General features: G+C 66.7%; 3 protein-coding genes across 5 annotated transcripts; all 3 read right to left on the reverse strand.

Annotated features, from left to right (window-relative positions):
- Positions 1-410: 410 nt before the first annotated feature.
- Positions 411-3,529, reverse strand: LOC126645318 (actin filament-associated protein 1-like 2). Its single transcript, XM_050325601.1, has 12 exons — positions 3,522-3,529; positions 3,231-3,435; positions 2,950-3,129; positions 2,676-2,759; positions 2,421-2,520; positions 2,123-2,343; positions 1,915-2,045; positions 1,506-1,822; positions 1,129-1,278; positions 853-1,013; positions 665-775; positions 411-570 (listed from the first exon to the last, which is right to left on the reverse strand). The coding sequence occupies exons 1-12, from the start codon at positions 3,527-3,529 to the stop codon at positions 544-546; spliced, it is 1,695 nt and encodes a 564-aa protein (XP_050181558.1). The 3' UTR covers positions 411-543.
- Positions 3,530-6,393: 2,864 nt separating this feature from the next.
- Positions 6,394-8,354, reverse strand: LOC126645392 (dematin-like). Its single transcript, XM_050325767.1, has 3 exons — positions 8,187-8,354; positions 7,989-8,069; positions 6,394-7,909 (listed from the first exon to the last, which is right to left on the reverse strand). The coding sequence occupies exons 1-3, from the start codon at positions 8,226-8,228 to the stop codon at positions 7,796-7,798; spliced, it is 237 nt and encodes a 78-aa protein (XP_050181724.1). The 5' UTR covers positions 8,229-8,354; the 3' UTR covers positions 6,394-7,795.
- Positions 8,355-8,417: 63 nt separating this feature from the next.
- DMTN (dematin actin binding protein) lies at positions 8,418-17,422 on the reverse strand. 3 transcript variants are annotated; one of them, XM_050325764.1, is made up of 14 exons: positions 17,310-17,422; positions 11,568-11,631; positions 11,252-11,308; positions 10,698-10,769; positions 10,371-10,526; positions 10,186-10,230; positions 9,978-10,086; positions 9,793-9,849; positions 9,551-9,703; positions 9,357-9,466; positions 9,164-9,269; positions 8,934-8,995; positions 8,781-8,829; positions 8,418-8,494 (listed from the first exon to the last, which is right to left on the reverse strand). In XM_050325764.1, exons 3-14 carry the CDS (start codon positions 11,267-11,269, stop codon positions 8,433-8,435), a joined length of 999 nt encoding a protein of 332 aa, XP_050181721.1. In that variant the 5' UTR covers positions 11,270-11,308; positions 11,568-11,631; positions 17,310-17,422; the 3' UTR covers positions 8,418-8,432. The 3 variants fall into 3 exon arrangements, with proteins under 3 accessions (XP_050181721.1, XP_050181719.1, XP_050181720.1); XM_050325762.1 differs by having other exon boundaries at positions 10,698-10,772; XM_050325763.1 differs by lacking the exon at positions 17,310-17,422 and adding an exon at positions 15,331-15,421 and having other exon boundaries at positions 10,698-10,772.
- Positions 17,423-19,079: the final 1,657 nt, after the last annotated feature.

Consider the following 19,079-nt stretch of genomic DNA (forward strand, 5'->3'; position numbering starts at 1 on the left):
AACAAACAAACAAAACACCAAAAAACCCCACATTTCTCCAATGAAAACCAAGCCCTGAGGAGCGCAGCTGTTGGAAAACCACCCAGGGCCCAGCCTGGGTCCTGCCAGCTCCAGGGAATGGAGAATTGGATGCCCCTGAACTGTGTGTGCCCCGCCAGCTGCTCGATCCGGGGTGTACCCATACCCATCCCTGTAAATGGGGGTCCTGGGGGGGCTGGGGCGCTGCCAATGCACAATTTGTACCGGACCCACACTGGGGACAGAGCCAGCAGCTCGTGAGGTTGCACCTGGGAACTCTGTACCCCGAAAATGAGGTGCTGGGACGGGTGGGAATGCAGCGGGGAGAGGCTGGAAACCCACGGAGGGAGAGTCTGATATGTATATAGATCTATATATCTGTATATAAAAAATAGATGTGCGTAGTGGTAGCGTTGATACTGGACGGATAAAGATGAGATTCCAGGCTGAATCCAGGCTGGTCCTGCGCGATCCACGCGCAGCTGGGAGACTCCCGCTCCAGCAGGTCCATCTGCAGGCGGGCGGTCACATCGCAGACTTCATCTCCCACTCCTGCAGAGCAGCCCAGAAATGATCAACCCCTTCATCCTCCCTGTGCCATGGGATCACCCTGAGCCCTTCCCACCCCTCCTGGATCCCGGGGTACCTTCCTCTTCTGCCTCACGTTTCCCTTCTGCACGATGACGGGTGATGGGGGTGGCTTCAGGGCGCTCCTGGCCGACGTGGTGCGTTTCAGCAGCGGCCTGAGGAATGATCCCTGGTGGGAAAACAGCACAGAGAGGGTGAGGCCAGCCCTCCAAAGCCTTCAGCGTCCCTGCATCCTGCATCCCCCACCTCGGAGCCGGCCGAGCTGGCGGTGGCAGCGATGTGGCCCTTCAGCGACTTCCCGATGGCCAGGAGGTTCATCTCGGAGCCGGCTTTCAGCCTGCCCTTCACACGGCAGGCCCTCTCCAGCTGTCCCACCTTCTCCTCCAGCTTGGGAAAGGCTCTCTTCCCTGCAAGGACAGCAGGGGCACTGCCGAGCCAGGGCACACCTTGACCCTGCCAGTTGCTCCAACAAGGAGCAGGCAGGCCCTGGCACCGGGGCAGAGCCCCTGTGTGACCCCCTACCAATGAGGATGTCCAGCCCATCCCGAGTCCCCTTCCTCTCGGGCAGTGTCAGGGTGTGCTGGGAGTGGGAAAGATCCCTGCTCTGGAGTTTGGGCTTCTCCTTTGCCTGCTGTGGGCTGGGAGCCCTGGCCCGGAGAGCTGGTGGGGGTGCTGGGGAGGAAAGGAAGAGGAAGGATGCTCAGGAGGAAGAGAAGGGGAAGGATTCTGGGGAGGAAGAGCAGCAAAAAGATGTTGGGGAGGAAGGGAGGGGAAGGATGCATGAGGACAGAGAAATCATGGCACAACACCACGTTCATGGGCACCACAGCCCCCACCCCAGCCCCTGGGATGAGGGGGTGTGGAGGGGACCCCTGGAAGGAGCACCCAGCCCTTCTCACCTGCCTTTGAGGGCCGGGCACTGCCCGGGGCGTTGCTGCTGGTGCAGGTGGGCAGAGCAGACACGGGTCTCCTGCGCTGCCCTTGCACTGCCCGGTCCAAGCTCTGCTGCTGTGGGAGGAAATCCAGGAGAATCCCACGGGCAAGAGGACGGTGGGAACCCGTCCCCCCACCCCGGGGGTGCTGTGAGCAGGTTACCAGCTGCTGCAGCCGCTCTGCGTTGGAGTAGAGGTGCTTGGGGGTCTCAGCTGGTAGGGGCTGCCCAAAGGGGTCGTCCATGTAGGTGTTGGGGGTTGGGACGTGGCGCAGCATCAGCCCGCTGCGAGCAGGAGAGGGGGCCTGTGAATTCCCACACCCCACAGAGGAGCAGGAGGGCTGGGGGTGGCCCTGCCTCATCCAGAAGCTCCTTACCCGGCAGCAGGGCAGTTGCTGGCATCACCAGGCCTGGGGGGTTTGCTGTGGGGTCCGTCACCCGCCGGCTCCCCTCCTCCCCTGGCCCGCAGGGTCTTCAGCCAGGCTTCCCTCTCCTCATCAGACCGGGCCTGGTGTGGGGCAGGGGATCCAAGCTCAGCGTGTGGCCCCACTGGAGGGACACGAGAGCACCGCGGCGGCCCCTCACCTGCAGCAGGGCGAGCTCCCGGCCCCGCTGGGCGATGCGGATGCGGAGGTTTCGGGGGGATCCGGCGGCCGCCCCGCCGGGGGAGACGTCGCAGCCGTCGAGGCGCAGGGCGCAGACGGGGCGCTGGGCAGCGCCGGGCTCCGGGAACATCCGCAGGGCTCCCCGGCGCACGGCGCACCAGAGCTGCTGCCAGCGGCCCCGCAGCCGCACTGCCAGGAACCCTGTGGACCGCCAGCCCCCCGTCAGAGGAGGTGTTTGGGGAGGAGGACCCCCCTCACCCCCTCCCCACGCACCCCACCTCCTTTGGCATCCTCGCCGGGCCGTGGGCTGCAGGCAGGGCTCTGCTCCTCCTCCTCCTCCTCTTCCTCCCTGCCAAGCTGGGGGCCAGCAGGCTGAGACTGGGGGTGCAGAGAGCCCTGACTCTAGGGGTTTAACCACCCCCAACACCCTGATCCCTCCCCAAGCCAACCCTTCCCCAGCAAGGCTGCCAGCACATGGGACTGGGTGTGCTCCTGGCCCTTTCCCATGCCTGGGTCTCCCTGGACAAGCTCACCCTGCTGAGCCTCGAGGAAGGGGATGCTGGGGCGCTGAGGGCTGCCAGCCCTCCAGGGGCATCGCTGCTGACCTCCTCGATCACCTGCCGAGGGAAACGGCAAACGCTGCACCCAGGGCTCCTGCTCCCTGTCTAACAGGGCTCCAACACCCCTGGGATGGGAGCTGGGAGCAGATAGGACCCCCCAGCATCCCCCCAGGGAGCACCCCAGCAGGGCCATGCCCCCGTTTCTCCCTGCCCACCCCACTCCTGCCCGGCTGCGACACCTCCAAACCTTCCTCCAGTCCTCAGCCTGCTGCCGGCTCTGGAAGCCGATGACCAGCACCTCTCCCGCCGTGCCCGTCACCTTCAGGGCGTGCGGCATCTTCTTGCCTCGCTTGTCCTTGTAGGTGACGCGGCAGCCCCGCAGGTCCAGCTCCAGCACCGGCTGCAGGTCGGCGGCACACCTGAAGCACTGAGGGGGCACAGGGTGGGGAGTCAGCAGGGCGTGGAGAGCTGCTCCCATCCATCCATCCACCCGCCCATCCCTCCTCCTCCTCCTCCCCAGCCCCTCACCAGCAGCACGTGCTCCCGGACGATGAAGAGCTGCTTCGCCCACTGTCCCAGCCAGCGCTTCCTCCAGAGGAAGCCGCAGAGCTGGGCCTCGGGGCGCCCGGGGGGCTCGGCCTCGGGGCTGCCGCTCAGCGGCCACCTCAGGTAGTGGGCGCGGTCCGTCACCCCGTCCTCGTCCTCCTCGTACGACTCGTAGTGGCTGCTGTCGCTGTCGGCACCGCCTGAGGGCCGGGGCGGTGTCAGGGGGGGTGGGTGCACCTGGGGGCTGGGGAAGGGGTGTGGGGGGGTCCTTACCGGAACATCGGCTCTGGGGTTCGGCGTCTTCGTAGGGGTCGTCGGCCGGCGGGGAGGGTGAGACACCCACCGCCTTTTCTGGGGGGAGAAGGGGTGCTCCGAAGGTGCTGCCCCCAGCGTGGGCGTCGCGGGGTCCCCGAGGCACCTGGAGCGGGCGGGACCGCGGGGACCTTCCCACCCCTGTGGGAGCGAGGTTTCAATGCAGGGATGGCCACTGGTGCCCCTCTGCCAATCCCTTGTGCTGCCCCCACCCTCCTCCACTGCCCCCCTTACCCCTCCGTGCAGGTTGGGGGCGCTGGCCGGGCGGCCCTCGCAGCCCCTCCCTCCCGCTGCATCCACCGTCCTGGATCCTGCGGGGGAGAAAGCAGGACTGGCAGTGGCTTTGCGGGGCGGCGAGGGGTCGGGCAACCCCAGCAGTGCACCAGGAGGGTGGGTAGGAGCGTGGGACTCACCCGGGCTCGTCCAGCCCTGCGGGGTCCCCGGGGAGGGCGAGAGGCAGCGCATGATCATGTACTCTGCATCCTCTGCTGCGGGGGGAGCGCCCGGTCACAGCCCCGCCCCTGCTCCCTTCCCTGCTGCCCACCGGGCACCGACCGGGGGCTTCCCCCCACCCCCGGCCCCGCACTCACACGGGGGGCTCTGCAGCCGGGACAGGAGGTCGGACACCGACTTTTTCTTGGCCCGAGCCGCGGCACTGAGGCTTTCCCGGTCCAGGATGAGCAGGAAGGACCGCAGGTCCGACAGCAGCTTGTCCAGGTCTGCGGGGGGCAGGGAAGTGCCACCGCAGCCACCAGAGGAGGGCGGGCAGGGGCTCCCCGATGCCACGGGGGTTACGTGTCCCATCCCACTGGTCGTGCCCTGGCTCCAGCACCTGCCCCTGCCCTGCACAATCCCACTATTGACAGGCCCAGGGGCACGGGGGAGGATGAGGAGGGGGGCTGGGGACTCGCAGTGATGAAGGCTCCTCTGTGTGCCCTCACAGAGCCGGTTTGTTCCCGACTGGGCCGGGGGGCTGTGCTGGGCAGCCCAACGAGCTGCTCCTCGGTGTGAGGAGGAGGAAGAAGAGGAGGAGGAGTGGAGGAAGGAGCCCACCGGTCCCATGTGCGTTACAGGGGCCGTGGGTGAAGCCCCCTCGGAGGTGCTGGCACGGGGGAAGCCCCTTCCCTTCCCAGTGTCCCCAGTTTGGGAGCACACACCCTGCCCGGGGGGAGAGGAAACATCTGGCAGCGCAGCGAGGCTGAGCAATGCCGGAGCTGGGCCCAAACATCTGGATTTCCCTGGAAACTGGGGAAGGGAAAGGAAGGGGGGGACCAGCTTCCTGGGGGAAAAAGGCGGGGGGGGAGGTGGGGGAAGAGAGCAGGGGCTGCCTGAAGGGACCCGCGGGCAGCATGGGGGACATGGGGACTGTCCCCCCTGCCCCTTGTGCCTGGCTTTGGCCCTCCCTCCCTCTCTCCTCTCCTCCACCCAGGCCGAATTCCTCGGCAATGACATCTCCGGCCACTCACCCTTTTGCCCTCCCTGCAGCCCCACGCCCCCACTCCGGACTCTCCTCCCTCCGTGGGGCAGGGAATCCGTGCCCAGCGGTGCCCACGGCCAGAGCAGGGCAGGCAGGGGCTGCCCTCACCCGTGGCCTCCTGCCAGCTGCCCGCTGCCGTGCCAAGGGAAAGGCAGCCGGGATGGAAAACATCTGCCTCGGTCTCCAGGGAAGGAGGAAAACGCCTCCCCCCAAAACACGGCGCTGTCTCCCAGCAAAGCCTCCCGCTCCCACGGGACATGTCCCGGCACGGTGGCATCCTCATCCTCGCGGCATCCGCATCCTCATCCTCGCGGGGCGGAGGAGGAGGAGGAGGAGGAGGAGGAGGAGGAAGGCCAGGAGGGGGAGGAAGGAGATGGGCTGCCCAAAGGGATGCCGCGGGGCACGTGATCCCTGGGTGATGCCAGCACCCGCGGGAAGGGGGTTGGAATCGGGGGCTGGCACCTCTGCCCTGCGTCCACGTGGATTTTTTTATCGGTACACTGAGGTGCTGCGGGGTGCAGAGGCGGTGGCAGCGGCTCTGAGGGGGACCCCTGGGGTGGCTCTGGCCCAGCGCGGGATGACTCAGAGGAGGCCCCGAGCTCTCCTGCCCGCGGCGTGACCCGTCATGTGGGGAGGCTCCAGGCCACCGCTCCAGGGCGGGGACGCTCCCCCACGGCCGCTGCACCCCCCAAACTGCTCCTGGGAGGGCACTGGAAGAAGCCCTGGCACCCCCCACCCCGGCCATGGCACCCCAGTGTTGGGGGGCACCCCGTCCCTGCTCCTCTCCCCCCAGCACCCCTCCCGCAGCCCCCCGCACCTTCCACCATCCCAAACTCCCGCTCTCCCCCTTATCCCCCCTCTCCTCCTTCCCTCGCACCCCCTTTTCCCCTTCCGCATCCCCCCGCACACCCCCACGCCCAGCCGCACACGCGTGGGCACCCTCACTCAGCCCCCACACCCTCTACCCTCTTAACCCCCTCCTTTTTAGGCTTGTACCCCTCCCCTCCCTCAGCCTTGCATCGCTTTGTGTCCCCCTCCGTACCTCTCTGCCGGGACATGGTGCGGGAGCGCTCACATCGCGGCGGGATCGGGATTGGGATGGGCACCGGGACTGGGATCGGGATCGGGACCGGCACCGGGGCAGCGCTGGCCCGGCCCAGCTCGGCTCGCACACGCCCTGAGGGCCCCCAGCACAGCCCGGCCGGGGCGGGGGGAAGGCGGGGAAGGGCTCCGCATCCTCCTCGGAGCACCATCGCCATCTGCAGGGACCCGGGCTCGGGGAGAACGGGGGGTCTGGGGTGATTTTGGGTTCGGGAAGGAGGGGTGGGGGAAGCAAAGCAGCGGAGCCGGGCCGGATAAAGCCATTTCACCTTTAATTGTAAGCAAAAAATCACTCTCACGCGGATTCTCCGACACCAGCAAATAAAATAAACTCTAACAAAAACAGAGAAAGTGAATCACTGTAGTCCAGTCCGAAAACAACCCATATTTATATATATATTTATAGATATGTCGTTTGTAGCAGTGAAAGGCAAGTATGGGCCAGTGAATTCCCGATAAATTACATTCTTTACATCCCAACAAGGTCTAGCGGCTGGAAAGTGGCTGGAAACAGAAACCGGGGAGCGTGGTGGGGAGGGGGTTGGTGCGGGGTGGAGGGGAGAGGGGTCCTGCCCAAAACGTGTGCGGGGAGAGGGGAGGGCTGTGAGAAGGGGAGGTGCTGCCTGGTGCCGAGCCCTGCCTGCGCGGCCAGGAGAAGGGGGAATGGGGACAGGGACACTGCCCAGCCCCCCGGTGGCCACGGTGCCCATCGAGCCGTGCCCTGCTCCAATCCATTGCCCCGATTCGTCGTTGCCCAGTTTATCGCCCCCGTGCCCTCCTGCACCCCCCCAAGTGCATCCCCCCCTTCCCCTGCTCTACCACCCCCAGTGCATCCCCTGCCCCCTGGGCACATCTGCCCACGGAAATGCACCGGGAGCTGCCTCAGGATCCCACTGGGACCCCCCCCAACTCATCCCGCGTGCTCCCCCTCACCCCCCTCCCAGCCCTACCCTGCTCCAGCCCGGTGCCAGGTGGGTTTGGCAGTGTCCTTGGGGGCCCTCGCTGCAGCAGCTGGCACGGGAGGGACCCGGGGGGTGTCAAAAGTGAGGGGTGGGGGGCTGGAGTGGAGCAAGGTGGGATGGCAGCCTGTTTTTTTTCCCAGGAGAACATCAGTCTGGCAGTGAGTCGGCCCTCAGGCTCTTCCCAAGTCTCAGGGTGGGGAGGAGCACCCCTGGGGGCACAGGGGCACCCTGGGGGGCACAGGGGCAGCCAGGCTGAGGGGGCTGAAGGCAGCAGACCCCCAGGGAGGAGGGAACCCCCCCCACCCAGTGCCCACCCACCGGAGCCCATGCGCTCCAGGCTGGCCAAAAGCAGAGCCAGGCACTGCCCCTGCCAGCAGTCCCTGGGGGGGGGGCAATTTGGGGGGCAGAAAGGGGGCACAAAACCCAGACAGCCCCCCCCAAACCACCCCTCCTGGCTGAACCGTGCCTGCCCTGGGGCGGGGGCTGCCCCATCACCCCGTGGCGAGGCAGGTTCAATCCCACCCCCCCTGCCCTGGCCTGGTTTCCCACTGGAGGAGCGAGACCAGGTGAGGGGTGGGGCAGCAGATCTGGGGGTGTGGGAAAGGGGTGGGGGTGGGGGACACCCTAAAAACCGGCTGAGAGCCCTAAAGCGGGTACAGGGCGCGACACGGACTGAGCTGGGGGCCGGGCGGGGCTCAGAACAGGAACGCTTTCTTCTTCAGCTCGTTGCGCTTCCAGAGGGCCAGTTTGCTGAACTCCTCCGGGGGCATCTCGAAGACCTTCAGGAAATCCTCGGGGGACAGGTGTCTCTGTGGGGGGCAGAGGGGATGGTGATGGGTGCAGGGACCCCCTCCATACCCCCCCAAAAAACCCTGGCATGGTCCCTACCTCCAGCCTGGTCCTGTCCACGCCGGGCGGCAGCTTCACACGGCCTCGGTTTGTCACCATCAGCATTTCATAGGGGTAGATCTGCAAGGGGGAGGGGGCACACACGGCTGTAAGACCCTCTCATGGCCCTATCCAAGCCCTCCCAGCCCATCCAAGCCCTCCCAGCCCATCCAAGCCTCCCCCCATAGCCCTGCTCACCTTCTGCTCCAACATGCTGGGCAGGGAGTTCCCTCTGTCCATGCGCCCACGCTGGCCGTTCTGGGGGGGCAAAGCCTGGTGTCAGCCTGGCCCCCCCTCCCCAAAGGGCTGCTTTGCCCCACCTGAACTGATGCCAAGGTGATGGGCTCCAACCTGGCATGGCACAGCCCCCCTCCCACCTCCAGGTGCCCCCTCTCCCCCTGGGATCAGTCCCAGAGGTGTCCCCGGTGTGTGCCCCCCATCCCATCATACGTCACCCTCTCGCTGGGTCTCCGTCCTGGCAGCCAGGTGAGTTCTTACCTGCAGGGCTGGGAAACAGAGAGGAGCAGGGCTGAGCCCTCTGTTGAGCCCAGGTTTGCCCCAGCACTCCTAATCCCTTGGAACATCCCCACATCCCCCCCAGACATCCCACATCCCCCAGGACACCCCAACAACTCCAGGACATCTCCACATCCCCCCCAGACATCTACACATCCCCTGGGACACTCCAACACTTCCAAGACATCTCCATATCACTGGGACATCCCCCATCCCCTGGGACCCCCCACTACCCCTCTCCCCAATATCACCCCCGTTCCACGGGCTGATCCTCACCTGGACTGCCCTTCTCGCTCCCTGCCGAGCCGAACTCTGCCGACTGCAGCTGCAGGGGGACAGGGGACAGGGTCAGAGCAGGGCCACCCCCAGAGCCTGTCCAGGGTGGGGCACGACCCCAGAAGTAGGGGGGGGGCATTGCTGCCCACTCACCCGGGTGAGGGTGCTCCTGCCTGAGGCCGGCAGGGAGGAGCTCTTGGAGCTCGTGTGCAGGGCTGGAAGAGAGGAGAGATGGTCAGGGGGGCAGGTAGGGGTGAGGGAGGTGCAGGCAGGGATTGGGAGGTGCAGGTAGGGGTGCAGGAGGTCCAGGCAGGGGTGCAGGCAGCCAGAGCCAGCAGGTGAGGCAGGGAAGGGCTGGGCTGCAGGAGGAACACCCCACGTACACGTGTGGAAGGGCGTCCGGTCCGGCAGCGAGCGGGTTTTTCTCCGGATTGGGAGAGATTTCTCCATCTCCTCCTTCAGGATCAGCTTCCCGAGGTTGGAGGTGACCTGGGGATGAAGGGCATGTGGGTTGGGAGCAACATCAACACGCCCCCAGCCCCTCCTGAGGCTCCACCTGACTGCTCTGCCCCTCACCTTGCTCAGCTCCTGCTTCTGGAGCTCTCGCAGGTTCTTCATCTCCTCCGTCAGGTCCTCGTCCTCCTCCTCCCCTCTCTTGGAGGCCATCCTCCTCCTCCACTCCGTCTCTGCAGGCACAGGGGGGCTGTCAGAGCCCTTCCCATCACCCCACAGGGTCTCTGAGTGGGGTAACCCCCCCCGTTCCCACCTACCCACGACGGCCAGGGACGGGGGGCACGGCCAGTAGTCGGTCTCGATCTTGGCGGGCTGGTTGGGGTCGGGGGGCTGCGCCGCCGGGAACTTGGAGGACTCAATGATCAGGTCCTCTATGAGATGCTTCCCGTGGTGGGCACTGGAATGGTGGTCTGTGGGATGAGGGGTTAGGGGTGAGGCAGTGCCTTTTGGGGCGCCCCATCCCACAGGACAGACCCCCCACACGCACACACACACTCACCTTTCTGCCGGTAGATCGGAGGTTTCTTGTAGATGTTGAGCTCTGTCGTGTCGGTCTCTGGAAGGGGAAAAGGGGGTTGGAGAGTGGGGAACGGGAGCTCGTGGCTGTGCAGGGCCCCCCAGGGTGGGTTTGGCAGCACCAGGAGGGCTCTGTTGGGGGGGGTCCCGGTGCCAGGGGGGCCGTACCGGGTCGGTGGAAGTGCTGGACGCTGCTGCGGGTGGAGGAGCCGCCCTGGCGCGAGGTGGGCAGGGGGGTGCTGGTGGGGGGCCGGCTCTCCAGCCACTCCCGGATGACCTGTGGGCACACAGGGATCAGTGATCAGCCAGTCCACCCCCTCTGGTTCCCCCCAAATCCAGCATCCTCCTTGGAATTCCCCCCCTCCTCGTTACTCACCTCCGGAGACGGAGGGGGAGAGATGGATTTGGGAGACAGGGAGCGCTGCAGGAGGCAAGAAGCATTTTATTCCACTTTATTCCAGCAGCCCCACAGCTGGGATTCCTCCCCTGACCCCTCCTCAACCCCCCCCAAAAAAAAAACCAAACACCCAGGGGACAGAAGGGGCCCAGGGGCATCCTGACCTCCCGGCTCCGGGGCAGCTCCACGTGCTCCATGAGCGAGTAGGTGAAATGGGGTTCGTAGATCATCAGGTCGGGCCGCTCGATGTCCAGGATCGCCTTGTCCTTAGGGATGGCAGCCAGGTCCTTGTACCCCAGGACCTCGTTGTCCATTTTGGCCTGGAAAGGAGGGAAAACGCCTTGGTTCTGAGGGCAGAAAGGGGGTATTTTGGGAACAGGGAGGGCTGACGTTTTCTGTGGCCCTGTTGGGGTGATGGAGGGGGTTTGGGGAGGTGCATCCTGTCCCCATGGATGGAGGGATGCGGTGGGAAGGTGGGAATGGCTTCTTACCACGATGCTGGAGGGCGATCCGGGAACGCTGGACCCTCGGGAAGAACAGACGCTCCCAGGGGAGGTCAGTGGCTGCTGGATGGGAAAGGAGACGTCTGAGGCCAGGAAGGGGCTCAGGGTTGTGTTTGGGAACCCAGGTCATGGCAGGAAGGGCCTGGGGACACCACTGTGCCCATGGACCTCAGTGCAAAAGATTTCTTGGGGATTTCTGGGGTCTCCTTTGCTCCTCTGGGGGCAGGGGACAGTGGCTTAGCCAGGACACGCTGCCACTAGATGGTGCTGCCAGGCTGGGATGGAGGAGGAGGAGGAGGAGGAAGGCAGGGCCCTGCTAGGGGCATCCCATGACTGCCCATGTCCTTGGCCACCAGCCACTGCCTGCATGTCCCCAGCACCCTGTCTGTACCCCCAGCGGCTGCCTGTACCCCCAACCCCTGCTTGGACCCTCAGCACCCTTTCTAAACACCCAGTACCCTTTCTGGACCCCCAGCACCCTTTCTGGACCCCCAGCACCCTGCCCACGACCCCCTGGGACCCACCCACAACCCCTCCCTTACCTTCTGCAGTCTTTCCATTCAGCTGTGGGCAGGAGAGGTTGTGTCAGTCACAGGGTCCTGTGGGGACAGCAGAGGGCTGGGGGCACAGCCAGGGTGGGCACAGAGCACACCCCATGCTGGTCAGGGGCGAGGTGCCCATCTCCCACCACCCTCCTGCCATGGGGCTGAGCCCGGCAGCCCCCTGGACACCAAACCCTAAGGTGGCACGAGGCTGGCACATTCCTCACTGCCAAATATCGCTGAGCTGGCAGCAGGACAGGCTTCCCAGGGGGTGCCACCGTCCCCCAGGCAGGGGGGACAGGCGTGGGGCACTCACCGCTGCCTCTGTGGCTCCACATCCCTCTGGGCGCCGACACCAGGCTGGGGCTCGGAAATTCCCTCTGCAAAGGGAGAGACGGGAGAGGTGACGGTGACTCACAGGAAGGTGGAGCTCCACCTCATCCCCCCCCGCGCTGTCCCTGTGGACCCCGGTGCCCGGCCGTGTGTCCCCTGCCCGTGCCGGCTGCCTGGTGGCTGCTGACAGTGCTGGCAAGCGGGAGCAGCGGGAATGACGCCCTTTTGTCCGGCGGCCTCGAGAAGGCTCCAGCGGGAGCGGGACGGGCGTGCTGTGCTCAGCCCCCCGCAGCCCCCCGGGGCCTCGGCCCTCGCTGTGCTTCACACCCACAATGCCGCACACAAAGGGGAAAATTCCCCATTCTCCTCAAAACTTCTCCTTCGGGAGGGGGAGGGAGTCGGGAAAAGCCTCGTGCGAGCCGGGCAACAACAACAGCAGCAGTGGCAGCACCGGAGCCCTCCGGCCTTGAGCCCCGACCCTGGGCGTGGGCTGGGGGGGCTGTCACCACCTCTGGGGACCCCAACCCTGCTGTCCCCCAGCCCCACGGCTCCCGGGAGGGGGTGAATCACCCCCTGTGGGCTGCGGAGATGGAGAAGGAGCAGGTTTGAGGAACCCAGGAGCATCCTCCCGCTGCCGGCACGAGGGTCCAGCCCAGCACGAGGAGGCCCCACCGGCAGCTCCACCTCCCCTCCCTGAGGACCCCCGCCCCGCCACAAATTACCCCCAGGTTCATCACCGGGGAGGGGTTTTAACCCACTCACACCCCCCACCCCCCACCCCCGAGGGTCTGCAGGGCCGGGGGTCGGTGGGACGGGATCGGCACCGAGCGCGGCACAAGGCGGCATTGTCCGGGCACATCCATGAGCTCACACTTTCCAGCGGCGGGGCCAGGGCAGCCCCCCGGCCTCCGGTCACACCCCCCGGGGGCGTTTGGGACACCGTCGGGGCCGCGGTGGCAGCGAGCAGATGGATGCGATGGCGGAGGAAGCGGCGGAGCGGCGGGAGGGGGGTGCGGGGACGGCTGGATGCGGATGCCGGAGGGGACGGAAAACAACCCCGAGTCGGGAGGAGGATGGGGGGGGGTGCGGAGCGATGCCAAAAACCTGGCGAAGGGTGCCAGGGCTGCACAACCAGCTCGGCCACGGTGTGTGTGTCCGTGTGTCATCCCCCCTCCCCGCGCTAGGGGACGCGGGGACATCTTATCTGGCGCAGGCAGGGAGCCACCGCCCCGATGGCAGCCGCGCTCCCCATGGCAACATCCAATCTCCCCGCAACCCCGCTGGCAGGTGCTCCGCGTGTTCCCGAGATAAGCGTGTTTGGGATTTTCCCGGCCAGGAGGGTGAGAGAGAGAGAGGGGAGAAGTGGCGTGGGGGGAGGACACGCCGTGCCCCCCTCGCGGGGAGATGCTGAGGGTACCCAGCGAGGGAAAGGAGCCGGGCAGGGAGTCACGGGAAGAGCGGTGGAGGAGGGAGGGACGGACAGACAGACAGGACACGTGCGGGAGGGGGCTCACCGGGATGTGGGGGTGCCGGTGTCCCCCACCTCCTCCCGTCCCCGGAGGGGGGGTCCGTGGCGAGGGCTGTGCTGCAGCGGGAAGAGGCCGGTTCCCTCCTCCCCACCCCGAGGAAATCCGGATTTGACTTTTCACAGCCGCCAAAGCCATCAGTGCCCGGCCCTGGGCCAGGGGCCAGGCTGGGAGAACACCCCCAGCTGCCCGCGGGGGAGCGGGCAGGGACCCCCCGGCCTTCCTCCCCTCGTCCTCCTCCTCATCCTCCCTTCCTCGCCCTTGGCGGGGTGCAGGGCAGGAGCTCCGCGGTGTTCCCGCAGCCTCCCCGGCTCCCGGCCAGCGCTGGAAGTGGCGGGGGGGGAACACGCGAGGTCACAAGTTCCCCGAACAGACGGTTCCCGCCAGCCCTGGGAACGGCGTCCGGTGTTTCCCAGCCCAGCCCATCCCCGGCCTCCTCCTGCTCCTCCTCCCGACACAAACCCCAAACAAACACAGCCCAGGAGAGGCCCGGAGCATCCTCCACCGGGGGAAAGCCGAGGCACCGCCACACGTGGGGCCCCACCGGCAACTTGATCGCGACCACGGGAGCACGTGGGTCCCCGACCCGCGGCCGAACGGTGTCCGGTTCCTCCTTTGTCCTGTTTCTCCCTTTTCCATCCCCTCCGGAGCATCTCCCGGCGACGGGACCGACCCCTTGGCTGCTGACAGCCCAGCCCATCGCTTCCGTGCCACTGCACCCCGCTCGGGGACCCTGGTGGCCTTAAAAGCCACCAGCTGGCAGCGCCTGGCCCCGGGGCTTTTTCCATCCCTGGGATGGAAGGGAAGGCGGACACGGGGATGCTCCGAGCCTCCGTTTCCCGGGTTGCAGGAGCAGCAACCCACCCACCCCATCCAGGGGCGGATGGAGGCGAAGAGGAGGCATTTCCACCTCCTCGGTTCCCTCCCCTCCAAGGAATCTGGGCCAACCCACCCGCTCTCCTGCTCCCTCAGCGCTGCCAGGAGGCTCCGAGCCCTCAGACAAGTTTAGAGCGGGGATTCACGACCCCTCACCCCAAAGCTCCTGGTTGGGGGGGGTGGGAGGGGTCCAGCCCCGGCCCCCCTGCCCTGCTGGCCACGCCGCAGCCCCGCTTTGGGCCGCGCCTCACGTGGCACGTAATCTGGGATTAGAGTGGGATTAGCCTGCTCATCCCGCACGCGGAGGGACCCGCTGGGGGTGTGTGCGGAGGCCGCGCCCTGCGGGGCTCCCCGTGGGGGTCCGGTGGCGCCCCCCGGCCCCCAAAGACCACCCCCATTTCTGCCAGTTCTCCAGGAACAGCCCCCAGGGATGCCCAGCATCGAGAACCTCGGGGTTTGTGGGGGGGTCCTGGGCACCCCAACACTGGGCATGGGGCTGTCACAGCGAGGCACCCACCTGGCAGGACACTGGGGATGTGGCCGGGGGGTCCCCGGGCCCGAGGTGGCAGCTGGTGGCCCGAGTTTTTCCCGGGAGAGGCTGGAATTAGCACTGCCTGAGCACCCACCCTGCACGCCCACAGCCTGGGGCTGAACCCCCTTGGTTTCAGGTGGTTCCATTTGTAGCCAAGAACTGGAGGGGGCCGCGTTTTGCACCCCAAATTCCTCCCCTCCAGGTAGCCCGGCCCCTTGGTGCTTTGCCGGGGGTGGTGTTGGATGGGGCCTGGAGGAGCTGGGAATGGGGGGGAGACTCCAAAATCCCATGTCCATGGCAAAACTCCGACCACCACGGCCAGGCAGCATCAAAGCCCTTCACGGGGTGTGGGAGGGGGTGTGGGATGGGGAGTGGCCCCCCCCTCCAACAGCGCTGAGACCTCACAAGCTCACTCTGCAAGTGGGGCTGGGAATGGCAGGGCTGTCCTGACCTCCTCCCCTGGGATACGTGGTGCCCATGGCACTGTCCCCAGAGAAGGAGGGCAGGGGGTGTCCCTGGGAGGGGGGGGATGTGGAGCACTGTGATGCCCCGGGCGAGGGGAGGGGGCTCAGGTGAGGGGTGGGCGATGGAACCCCCCGTCCCCACGTCCCCCCCTCGGGTCACCGCCCTTCCTGTCCCCTCGGCAAGGGCAGGGGGGGCTCCCTTCAGCCCCCCTCCCCCCGGTCCCCCGGGAGAGCCGGGAAAGAGGGAGCGGCGGCACCGAAAAAAAAAAAAAAAACCGAGACGGAAAGCAAAGACCGGCCGCGGCGAACCATCCCCCCCACCCGCGTCCGTGTCCCCCACTCACTCACCTACGCGCGGAGACACCGCATCCCTCCGGCCGCGGGGGGCTGCGGGGGGACGCCCTCGGCTCGCTCTGCTCGCCCGGCCACCCGATCGCGCGTGGGCCACCGGGGCTGCGGCGGCTGCGGCGCATCCGAGAGCGTGACGGCGGGGCGGGCGAGAGGGCGAGCGAACGAGCCTGCCTATCTGCCAGCGCCAGCCCCGCCGCCCGCCGCCCGATAACCGCGGCGGGGTGGGCGGGGGTGGGTGCGTGGGAGGCTGCGTGGAGGGGTGGAGGAGCGCGTGGATGGACGGGCGGATGGATGGATGGATGGATGGATGGGTGGATGGATGGATGGGCGGGTGGATGGGTTGCGTGGGTGCCGCTCGCCTCTCCCCACCTCGCTCGCTGCTGGCTCAGTCCCTTTCCCAACAAGAGGAGAATTAGCCGGCATCATGACGAAGCAGTTATTGGCTCCCGCTCCTCCCGCTTCCCCGGCACAAAGAGGGAGGAAAACAGCGATAACCCGGCCTGCCCCGCTGCCAGGAGCAGCCCGGACCCCCGGCACCCCCCTGCAGCCCCTGCTGCCAACTGGGCACGGCAGTCCCTGCTTCCCCCCCCAGCCCCTCGCCGGGGTTTGGGTACCCCCAGCCCCGATCGGGGGAGCTGAGCACCCCACTGGGCTGCGGCAGGCTGTGGGGGGGTGTTGGGGTGCACCTGGCATCCAACCCGACTCCCAGGCTGGGTTTGGGGGTGCTGCGAGGGCGGCGCCCACCCCCCCGCTGCCCTGGGAGGGGAAATCTTCTCCATCCGCGGGGCCAGCGGAGCCCAGGGAGGGCCGGGAGATGCTGAGCACCTGCCAAAATCAAGCCCTGGGCTCCGGCAGGGAGGGCTGATGCTCCCCCCGCACATCCTGAGCCCCCGTACATCCCGTGAGCACAACCCCTGTCCTTGGGATGAGCCCGCAGGGCTGGGCTGGGGCAGGGCAAGGAGGTTGTGACCATCTCTAATCCCCCTGGAGCCCCTGGGGAACATGGGCCTGGCTGAGGCTCCAGGCACCCGGCACGGGAACGGTGCCACGGCTGGACCCCCCCTCCCCCGGGGGCGGCGGGGCTGCGTTGGTGCCGCAGCGCTGGGATCCAGCGTCTATTCCCGGCTCTGTGTGGGAAGAGCAGCCTGCTGACAGCAGCTCCCTCTCTGGGTCCCATCCCCAGCGCTCTGCTCCTGCCATTCCCCACCTCAGCTCCCGTCCTGGCTCAGGGGAGGGCTGCCGGACCCCCTGGAAGCACCTCTGGGTGGGGGGAAGCACCCTCGGGGGGATGCACACCCAGGGGGATGCACAGCGGGGATGGACACACCTGAGAGGGCGGGAACACACCCAGGGACGCACATCTGGGGGGGATACACACTCAGGGATGCACATCTGGGGGGATACACGCCCAGGGGTGAACACCCGGGGGGATGCACCCCCGGGGGGAGGCACACACGTGTCCCTCGGCGCCAGGGCCAGCCCGGCTCGCCGATCCACGCGCGGCCCGAGATGCCGCCGCACCCCCGCGCTGAGGGGGCTCCGCCGGCCCCAGCCGCCCCCCGGGGCCGTGCCCATGAATAATCGAGGCCGTGGCCGCCTCCACACCCTCCCCTTCACCACCACTAACCCAGTTTCTCAAGCATGAAGACGATCGCAGCGGCTGCTCGGGCGGCCGCCACCTGCGCCCGGGGCCGCCTGAACCCGCCGTGGCACCCGCGGGGGGCTCGGCAACCCCCCCCTCTCCCCAATCCCGCACCCCGGGGTGCCCACAGGGAGGCAGGGAGGGAGGAGTTTGGGAATGCACTTATCCCGCGCGCACCGGATCACGCACCCACCCAAAGCCAAACCCCCCCGCCCGGCCCCGCTGGGTCACCCCTGGTCCCAAAGCGGCGCTCCCAAAGCCAGGCCTAAGGCAGGAGGATGCCGCTGGGGAGGGGGGTAAAGGGGGTGTGGGGGCGCGGGGAGCGCGGCCCTACCTTCAGGGGAGCCCACGGCCCGCCGCGGGCAGCGCTGCCCGTCCGCCGGGAGCCATCCGTGCGCCGAGCATCCCCTCCCCTGCGCCGCACGGCACGTTGCCACAGCGACCGCCTCCCGCCGCAGCCCGCGGGATGGAGCACGGAGGATGTGCAGGAGCATCCTTCGGCCTCAGCCGGCGGTGGAGGGGGAATAGGAGCAGCCTCTGGACTCAGGGAGGGATGGAGGGGGTGCAGGAGCGTCATTTGGGTTCAGTGAGGGATGGAGGGGGTGCAGGAGTCTCCTTCGGCCTTGCTGCCCTGCAGGAGCATTCCCACACTCCCAGGGGGGACACAGCCCCCTGTGCCCCTCTGTGAAGCAGCTGCCTGACCCAAAATTGCCCTATAGCCCCCCCACACCACCACCACCTCCTGGGTTTGCAAGGGCAGTCACCCTACAAGGGCTGTTCTGGGTGCTCCCCACATCCCAGGGGACACCAGCCCCAACCTGGGGACAGACACCTCCAGTCCAGCTCATGGGACCCCTCTGTCACAGCTGGGACCCCGTGGGGCAGGCACAAGGATCGTGGGATTTGGGGGGTAGTGGGGTGGGGGGCTGACACCCCTCACCTCTGCAGCCAGGTGGGTGCTCTGGGGAGTGGTCCTTGTTGGCTGGGCAGCCCCCCCCAGCCCCCTCCAGCATCCTCAGCCCCTCGAGCATCCCACGGGAGAGCAAAGCCCTGGGAAAGGCTGGACACGGCGTGTCAGGGAGAGACACCCTCCAGTGCACTTTCTGCACAGAGGACATTCCCGTCCCCACCTCCACCCCCCGCCCCAGGTCTCACCTCAAAAAACAAGAAAGAAGCAGTGTGAGGTTTTCTTTTTTTTCCTCCTTCCCCAGCCATAATTAAAAAGGACTCACCCTTCCGAGCCCTTTCTATCCCGGGAGGTCGAGAAGAAAGAGAGGGGAGGAAGGGGAAAACCCTGAAAGAAAAGAGAGGAAGGGCTTGGGAAGGAGAAGAGAGAAAAAAAAATTAAAAAAAAAAAAATAAAAGAAAAGGGACGAGGAGGGGGGAAAATTAAAGCGGAGATTACACAAAGGGAACTCCTCTACCTTTGAAGCTTGGGCGAAATTGGGGAGGGGGCGGCGGGGGCAGGGAGGGTCCGGACCCAGTCGGCTCCTTTCTCAAAGCCTTCTCCTTTCAAGAACGTCTCGAATTCCTGCAGGAACAAGGAGCCGGGGCTGTGGGGCCGAAGGAAACGGGAGAGGGCGGGGGGGGGGACACAAAATGAAATCCCCGTGGCCGCTCGGCTAATTCCGGCCGCCACACCTGGGCAGCGGCGCCGGGCGCTTTGTTCGCCCCTAATTGCTGGGTGTTGCATTTCCCTCCTGCTTTAAAGCTTCATTTAACTCAAACTGTTATAATTTTCTCCCCCCACCCCCACATTGTGCTGGCGGGGCTTTGTAGGGGCTGGGGGAGCCCCGGCTCAGGGATTACGGCCCCCCCAGGGTCCGGCTGCCACCGCCCCGGGCATTGTCACAGAGCAAGGCAATTATGGGGAGGGGGCACGGCCCTGGGGGGGGCTGGAGTGGTGGCCCCCAGCAGGGAGAACAGGGGGGACCAAGCTGGGGACCCGCTCTGAGGGGGGTGGTCTTGGGGGGAACAGGGGGCACCAGGCTGAGGGTGATACCCTGGGGGGATAACAGGGGTTACTACAGTGGGTACCACCCAGAAGGTGATGCCAGGCGAGGGGAACAGCAGGGACTATGACAAGAGTGACACTCTGTGGGCA

Source organism: Myiozetetes cayanensis, unplaced genomic scaffold (assembly GCF_022539395.1).
Source record: "Myiozetetes cayanensis isolate MyiCay16 unplaced genomic scaffold, myiCay2020 scf30, whole genome shotgun sequence".
Lineage (NCBI taxonomy): Eukaryota > Metazoa > Chordata > Aves > Passeriformes > Tyrannidae > Myiozetetes > Myiozetetes cayanensis.